Raw genomic sequence first — 9,450 nt, 5'->3', positions numbered from 1 at the left:
TGACTGGACACACCCCCTACTGCTGATTGGCTCACACTCTCTCTTCCCCCATTGAGAGTGGACACACCCCCTACTGCTGATTGGTTCACTCTCTCCTCCCCATCATGAGTGGACACGCCCCCTATTGCTGATTGATTCACTCTCCTCCCCATCATGAGTGGACACGCCCCCTACTGCTGATTGGTTCACTCTCTCCTCCCCCATCATGAGTGGACACGCCCCTATTGCTGATTGATTCACTCTCCTCCCCCATCATGACTGGACACACCCCCTACTGCTGATTGGCTCACACTCTCTCTTCCCCCATTGAGAGTGGACACACCCCCTACTGCTGATTGGTTCACTCTCTCCTCCCCCATCATGAGTGGACACGCCCCCTATTGCTGATTGATTCACTCTCCTCCCCCATCATGACTGGACACACACCCCTACTGCTGATTGGCTCACTCTCTCTTCCCCCATTGAGAGTGGACACACCCCCTACTGCGGATTGATTCACTCTCTCCTCCCCCATTGAGAGTGGACACGCCCCCTACTGCTGATTGGTTCACTCTCTCCTCCCCCATCATGAGTGGACACACCCCCTATTGCTGATTGATTCACTCTCCTCCCCCATTGAGAGTGGACACACCCCCTACTGCTGATTGGTTCACTCTCTCCTCCCCCATCATGACTGGACACACCCCCTACTGCTGATTGGCTCACACTCTCTCCTCCCCCATCATGAGTGGACATGCCCCCTACTGCTGACTGATTCACTCACTTTCCTCCCCCATCATGACTGGACACACCCCTACTGCTGATTGGCTCACACTCTCCTCCCCCATCATGAGTGGACACGCCCCCTATTGCTGATTGATTCACTTTCCTCCCCCATTGAGAGTGGACACGCCCCCTACTGCTGATTGATTCACTCTCTATCCTCCCCCATCATGAGTGGACACGCCCCCTACTGCTGATTGATTCACTCTTTCTCCTCCCCCATCATGAGTGGACACGCCCCCAACTACTGATTGGCTACCAGTGTGCTTTGGTGCTTGGTCCGATTCACTTTCAACAAAGTTTCTCATAAATCACTTACTGCGCCTTTAAGGCAAGTAATTTCAATCGGCAGCCATCTTTGAAACGCCTCTCGGGCAGTTGTTTCAGTCATGTGAGTGCAGCTCTTCTCTGAATGGGGAAACTTTAAATTCTCCAAAGATGTTCACCAATCTTGTGATTAAATTTTTATATTTGAAATCACCAATGAAATCTGACAACTGTTTTGTTTCTAAACGTTCAAATCATGAGAAAAAAATTGCATTTTCAGGTGACTGGCTGTTTGATATAGAAGGTGGGACTTATTCCACGATTTTATGCGTTGCACTTTCTCCCATTCATAGTAATATGGATGCTCCTCCCCTCCCTCTTGCAGCGACATGTCTTCCCTGATGATGTGTTTACTGGCGTGAGGGCGGGGCAGCCTGTCACTCACATGAGATCCACCAATAGCAAACCACAACCATCCAATCAATTCCCCATGGACAAAATCAAGCCCTGATCTACATTTGTTCTTGTTCAAGAAGCCATTTTACTTGGATATACATTGCAATAGGGAAGAATAGATGCAGAATTTAAGGTGTTTACACGCCGAGTGAAATCGAGGTAACGGGCAAAAATCTAGCTGTGTCAGTCGCTTAAGCTGTTTGAAAAGTGAGGCGTTTACATAACCACACATTGTAGGCTTAAGCATAATCAAGTAAAGAACATGCATGTAAATGTTTATAGATGATAGATCATTTCTTTGATATTTCTCATATTGACCCATTGGTAAAACTCCTGTCGGAGTGTTTGATTTCAGGTGGGAATGTCTCTGGACGGCAGTATGCAGGGTGTGAGCGTGAGCGTTGCGACGCTGTATGCGATGGCCGTCGGCGTTCCTGTATCTTTGGTGCTCCTGTTTCCCTTGATTGCCACCGGCTGCTCTCTGAACCTCTTCTTCTGCTCTCTTCGCAGGGTGGAGCGGAAACTATCCGGCACGAAGCAGTAAACCACAGGATCCAGGCAGCTGTTCAGACTGCTGAGCGTGATGGTCACGTGATACGCCACCATGTGCTGCTCTTTGCTGCCCCCTAGCTGGAAGTACACCACGGCCTCACGCACGTGATATGGCGTAAAGCACACGGTAAATACCACCAATACGGCTACCAGCAGCCTGACGGCACGCGCACGCCGCCCCCAGCTCTGCGGCATGAGCCTGCCGTCCGCAAGCGCGCAGGCGACACGGATCGTAAACGTCGCGATTACCAGGAGCGGTAAGACGAACTCCAGCACGGTGAGGGTGAAGAGCACGGCACCGCGGCAGCATGAAGCTCCGTGAAAGTCCAGGGCCGAGGTTTGCAGCGAGTACGTGACCACCACGGCGAACAGCCACACGCACATGCTAACACATTTTGCCGCCGCTGGGCTTCGTCTGCGGCTTCCCGCCGACCGCACCACTGCCATATAGCGGTCCACGCAGATGCTAGTGAGAAACAAAATACTGCAGTACATGTTCACAAAGTAGCTGAAGGTGTGCATGTAGAAACACGCCACACAGTCGCCTCCGCTGTGATAAAACGCAATGCGGGCCGGGAGTGACAGCGCCACCAGAAGGTCGGCCACCGCCAGGTTTATGGTGTAAATGGCCGGGGTCGTCCGAGAGCGGCTCCGCTGGCAGAACACGCAGAGCGCCAGGCTGTTCAGGACCACGCCGACCACAAACATGAGTGTGTTCACCACCATCAGCGTGATCCACAGGACGTAGAACTCCTGGTACAGAGACTTGTCCAGGTGGGCCAGTTTCTTCAGGTCCGGCACCCCCAGGCGGTGGACGCTGGTATTGATGGGAGACTCGGATGTGATGTTAGAATGTGCTTCGAGGAGGATCTCCATGGCTAGAACACAGAAAATAAAAGTTAAAAACAAATAATCAATTACAAATATAAAATATATATAATAGATAATAATATAAATATTATTATATACACACAAAGTATAAATAAATTACATTAATTATAATTAAATGTAAATACATAAATATTTTGATTGGTGTAGAAAAGGATGGTATTAAACTGTAGTTGTTTAATTAATCTAATATATAAATGATGTATATATATATATATATATATATATATATATATATATATATATACATTGTATATACATATATTCTAAAAGCAACCAGTTATAAACTACACAATGCTTAGCTCATTAAATATTTAAGTAAATTATGATGTTAACCTATGGTACAGTGTAAAATATGTAACAACATAACTAAAATTCAAAAGTTTAATTTAAAAAATATATTTTTTTTAAAGATGTTTCCACAAAAATATTAAGGAACACAACTGTTTTTAGCTTGTTAATGAGAAATGTTTTAGAGCAGCAAATTTTATTTTATTTTATATATAAAATAAAATAAAATAGTGGCCAAAAGTGATGTCTAGGAAATGTCTAGTGATGTCTAGGAAAATTTACACCTTCACCCTTTATTAAATTTAGAAATTTCGTTTAAGATTTTGTACGCATATTGTGTAGTTGTGCTTGGAGTCGATTATTTTATTTATGATAACACAATGAAACATGGCAAATATTTGGTCAGGCTTTCATACAAAGAAATTAAGAACACATGCAAAAACAAGAGAGAACCAACGAAATATTGATAACTGATTAAATTGTAGTCAATGTATATGTTTTTCCTTGAGCTTTTTTTCTTTCTATTTGCCGATTTTTTTTTGTCAGATAAATACCTTAACCAAGTTTAGTGTTTTGTTCTTCCCTCATATTTAAAATATTAAAAAAATATAAAATACTTTCCTCATATTTTGATGGTTTAATTGAACTTGTAGGGTCATTAAAACAAATATCTAAACTTGAAAACAACTTTCAAACAGCCCTTAAAGTACCACCACCAATCCGGGCTCTGTGTGAATCTTTCCATAGCTTTCTAAAAATGGAACATTCTTTGGCATTTTTTTTTTTTTTTTTTTTTTTTTGTGAGAGAGTTTGTGCTCCTGTTCGCTGACGTCTCTGAGACTCGTTCTGAATGTCAGTCAGAGTTTAAGAACTTTAATGAAATATGTAAAAGAATCTCAGATTCTCTCTCATCAGCTGTTTAACTCTATCTGATCTTTACATGAATGTTCCATATTAGGAGTTTAAGTTCCATTTGGATTCCGTCTCATGGAACATCATGTTGTTCTGTAATTTCCTCATGGTTCAATCAGCGGTCATTTCTCATGGAAAATATATATTATTAACATCCAATGGTTTGAGGTTCAACTGATTCTATTATAAATACATCTCAAAGCAGACATATTTTCATAAGCAAATAAAGAGGAGATTCTCACCGGTGGGGTTGGAAGCTGTTCTTTCTGGTCCAGGTGGATGTTGGTTCCTTTCTGTAGTTCTTAAATCAAATAAAGCTTCACTGAAATCTCAACAATCTCCATTACTAATAATGCAGATTGATAAAACTGCACATCCCAGTGCAGCAGTGTCCATTTGGATGATGTTCTGATTTGTCTTCAGTCTAAACTGTCTCTTTGCCTCTCAAGGATAAGTGCGCGCTCTCTTTCCAGAAGTTGCTCTTTCATGAAGTGAGTCTCGCTGAAGAATGACAGACTTTTAGGCCCCCTCATTCTTGGTCTGTCCATCACCCTCCCCTTCCCTCGCTCTCTTTCTCATCTTCTCAACAACCCCTCTAAACTCCGGGCAGAAGCTCTTAAAAGTCACTTTGCAGTACCATCAGTCTTGTGGGATTAGAGCTGTAAACTTCACCCAGTAAACAGGCCTCTGGGATGTCAGTCAGCCATGGCAAAACTCACAGCCATACTCCATATTTAGATCTTTCTTCTGAGAGTTTGTGCACAAATGCATGGATTACATGACTATTTTGAAAATGACCACAACTGTTTTTAATGCTACAGATTTTCAAAGAAGAAAAAAAAAAGAAGAAATTTATTTTAAATATTTAAATATTACATTTTGCATGAAGAAAAAAAGTTATTTATATACAAATGTTATTTGTCATATTTCATGACAATTAAAAAATAAAAAATGTAATGTACACATTTACATATTAAATTTTTTTTTTCATGAATACATATAGGCTATATAAGTAATATAATTATTAGAAATATGATATATTTTATTTATTTAAATATTGCATTTTGCATGAAGAAAATGTCATATTTGCATTTTGACAATATTTCCATGACTATATTATTATTATATAAATAATATTATAAAACAAACAATAAATAATAATATGTTTATGTTGTGGCATTATTATTTTCATGATAATTAATCATAATTATATATATAAAATATATTAACTATATATATACTGTATACATATATTTACAGAGATTTAAATATTACATTTAGCATAAAGAAAATGTTATTTAAATGTTAGATTTGCATTGACATTTTTCATGTGTATACACACACACACACACACACACACACACACACACACACACACACACACACACACACACACACACACACATATATATGTATATGCATTTTTGCATATATGCATCAGAATGCATTTTGTGCTTGAAACAAAGATTATGTATTATATTATTAATTCTTATAATATTAATAATATTAAAAACAAATAATACTAAATACAAATAATAATTATATATTTACATTGTTGCATAATTATTTTGACAATTAAGCACATTTTTAGATGAGAGATTGATGAAGCATACCTGCAAATGTCTTTTAAAAAAAGGAATTTTTTTGGCTTTTAATATGAATATGTTAGCCTTACAATGGCAAAATTCGCATTTAGAAGATATAAGCATTCAAAACTTAGTCTCTCAAGCCAATATGGATCAACGGTCTTGATGACATCTGTCCAATCAAATGCTTTCTAGAGTATAAGTGTCCCGCCCCCTACATTATAAATAGATGCTGAAGCTGCGGCTGAAATCAGTCACTTGTTCACATATTTACTATTTTATACATTGTAAATGGCACATAGTGCACTATATAAGGGATAGGGACAATTCAGACAGTGTAAATATGCTTTCCATTGAGGTGAATGAAATCTGGTTTGATGTCTGCTCAGTCTACTCTGGTCTAGAGACACGATAGCACAGAGCGGATCATAAGCACGAGTTGGCATAAACCACTAAACATATCGGACTCATTTGAATTCTGCACAGAATGCTGTATTTTAAAGTGATATGGAGGAGATTTGGAGGAGAAACAATTAGAGATTATGGGGAGAATGAGGCTTTACCAAGCTCAACAGCTATGGCTATTTTAAAAAAAGGGGAGGAGCTGTTTGATATGTCCCGCACTGTCTTCCTGTTTCAGTTGAAATTACTTCAACACACTGAATAATGCTACGCATTTTAAGGCACTTCAGTGGGCCTTTAAAGAGGCTCCTCCATCGAAACACAGTGAGTGATGGTGGACCACCCGTGAGACAGTCAGCCTGAGGTGAACCGTCCTGGACCCTCGGTGCGTTACCTCACCTCACAGACACACACGAAGAAACACGGGTCCTCAAAGCCCATCCGCTCAACAGCTGGAGCTCATAAGAGAAACACTGCATTAGTGAAGTCCTGCACCTCATTCTTCAGCAGATTGAGTGTCAAGGCTGAAACGCACAAACCATAACAGATATCCATCCATGTTACAGTAAATCCTGCAATATTCTGAGATCATGATTTGTTATTTCTTTGCATAAACACTCTGAAACAAAAGCCTGAAAAGACACAGATCTGAAACAAAGAACATGCAGATCAAAGGAGAAATTATATAACAGCAACAATGATGAAACAGCCACAAAATATGAACTATAGATTGGCCAAGGATGACTGGGATGCATTTTAGCAGAAAAACACTTGGGTAGACGTGTTTGACCATTTTTAACAAAGCAGTGACTCTGAATCAGATTGGAAACTGAACTGTCATTCTCCATCAAATCTTGATGGAGACATCTGTATCTGGACACGTTATGATTTACCCTGATCTCTCTCAGAACAGACTCTTTACCAGGGTGCCTCACAGGATGAAGGGAGATTGAGCGGTTCTGTTCACACCAAAAACGATAAATATAAAGATAACTAGTCAATAATGATAACCAGTAGCGGCCAAATTAATAAAAAAGCTTAAAAAAACGAGATATGGTGTAAAAAAGTCTCCGTATAAGCAATATCACACACGCAAAAGTGCAGTTTTCCCGAATATCAGCACATTTGCAAATGTGATATTGATTTTAAACAACAATTCAATAACAATAAGTTAATAGGCTATCAAGTAACTTACATTTTAGACACAATATTGTCCGTTTTTCCTCTATTTTGCCAATGAAAATAGTTCCAAACAGTAGAGCCACTGCATGTCTCAGAGCGATACAGTTTCAGTTTCATTACTGAAAGAATCTGCAGTTTTGAATGAATCATTCTAATGAATCACTTCTGTTTTGTCCCTGAATGAATCAGCCGTTTTTAACAAATTGATTGAATGATTCAATGACTAACTTGTTAATGATGTGCTGCCAGCTACTAGCGGCTTGTCTCCGACTGTTTCTTTGAAATGGGCCTTCAAATTGCAAAGGCTGCTTATGACGAAAACTATATTAGCATCCACATCAACGCAAGATATTGTTGTTTATTCTAAGCGCCCTCTGCAGTTTTGTCATCTGTCGCTTTAAATGATCAAGCTCTTTAAAGCAGAATGGATTCTGATTGGCTTTTATTATTCATCAGATGGAAAAAAATCATTCTGAAAATGATTCCATGATATCGTTCCTCTGTGTCGGTATCATTACAGTTGTGATGTGGACTTGCTATTCTTTTATATTTAGAATTATCTTTATAGTTATCCTTTTGCGAATGGGTTTGAATGAATTGAGTATAGTTACCGTCGGACTTACATTTCTAGAATGGTTTCAGAGCTGATTTTCCAAGGTGACAAACTTTAAACGGCAGATAAAGGCAAATTAACATGACAATGGTTTGTGAGGAAACAAACTGAATGCTAATGTGTTTTGTTTTGTACTGAATACGTCTGTCCAGTCTTGAGTCTTTAACAGCGGAGCAGATGGAGTCTCTTCAGCGTCACTGTCTAAACATCCTTCACCTTGATAAAACCCAGAGACAATAAATCACTTCTGGCCTTCAACAACTAATGAAACTGTAAAACTAGTTCTGTATATATGAAGGACAGCGACAGACGGGTGTGTCAGATTACCAACATCACATTCAGAATGTAAAGTTAATGGGTGATTTACCTGTTAAAGATCCCAGCACTTACAAACAATACAATGATGGTGAAATCAGGCTGAATATGGTCTAGTACCATGGTACTTCGCAGTACTTTAAAGAATGGCATGGAACATTTCCATTACATTTTCCAAAGAAACACACTTAAAAGACTAGCTTTAACCAGCCTAATGTGGTTTGCTGGTCTTATTTTAGCTGTACAAAAACAGTCTGTTATGCTGCATGATATTCCAGACTGGTATTTGTTATGCAATTTTAGGTTATTATCATAATCATAAACACATTGGTTTGTAGCAGAAATAGTTTTAATGTTTGTTGCACTTTGTTATTCTTCTAGTTATTTATCTATAGCAGCTGATTAATCAGAAGTCACGCACATTCAAAAATAAGGTGAATGCATATGTTACTTAATAGAAAATATAGAAATGTTTAGATATTTTTGTCATATATATATACACGGAGGCCCATTTACGCCACATAAGAAAAAATACTTTTGTAATTCATAATAAATTTATGACATACTATGTCAATTATAAGATGAAAAATCATAATAGTCATAATAGTCATAATAATATGACAGTTGAAATTGACAGTAAAAATTAAGGCTTAAAAATCATGACATAATTATGACACTCAAAATAAAAAGTCAGAATTATGATGCAGAAAGAATTTCTAATTTTGACTTGACTTAAGTCAATTATGATTTAGTATGTCGTAATTTCAACTTTTTCTTATATTTATGACTTGGTATGTTGTAAATATGATTTGATGTGTTATAATTTAGACTATCTGGTAATTTCTACCTTTTATATCATAATTATGAGATTAAAAATTAACATACTAAATCTGAATTATGGCTTAAAAAGTCATAATTAAGACATTTAAAGTAAAAATTATGAAATTAAAAGACTTATGACAAGAATTATGACAGAGACAAATCTCAGTTATGATTTAGTATGGCATAATTTAGACTTTTTCCTTATAATTATGACTTAGTATGTGATAATTATGACATACTAATGACATTTTTATGAATTCTCAATTCAGTGTCATAATTTTGACATCTCAAAATTTAGTGTCATAATTGATTTAATAAATAGTATGGTGTTTTTTTTATGTGGCACAAATGGGCTTCCATATATGAGTGTTAAGAAAAAGTGAAAACAAACAGTCAAATGAG

General features: G+C 38.1%; 1 protein-coding gene across 1 annotated transcript; it reads right to left on the bottom strand.

The window, feature by feature from the left end:
* Positions 1-790: 790 nt before the first annotated feature.
* LOC125275838 (G-protein coupled receptor 20) lies at positions 791-4,977 on the bottom strand. The gene is made up of 2 exons (XM_048203136.1): positions 4,371-4,977; positions 791-2,915 (listed from the first exon to the last, which is right to left on the bottom strand). Exon 2 carries the CDS (start codon positions 2,911-2,913, stop codon positions 1,837-1,839), a length of 1,077 nt encoding a protein of 358 aa, XP_048059093.1. The 5' UTR covers positions 2,914-2,915; positions 4,371-4,977; the 3' UTR covers positions 791-1,836.
* Positions 4,978-9,450: the final 4,473 nt, after the last annotated feature.

This window comes from Megalobrama amblycephala, linkage group LG9, assembly GCF_018812025.1.
Source record: "Megalobrama amblycephala isolate DHTTF-2021 linkage group LG9, ASM1881202v1, whole genome shotgun sequence".
Classification (NCBI taxonomy): domain Eukaryota; kingdom Metazoa; phylum Chordata; class Actinopteri; order Cypriniformes; family Xenocyprididae; genus Megalobrama; species Megalobrama amblycephala.
Note: the sequence above shows the minus strand (reverse complement) of the source record. Positions and strands in the feature narration are given on the sequence as shown.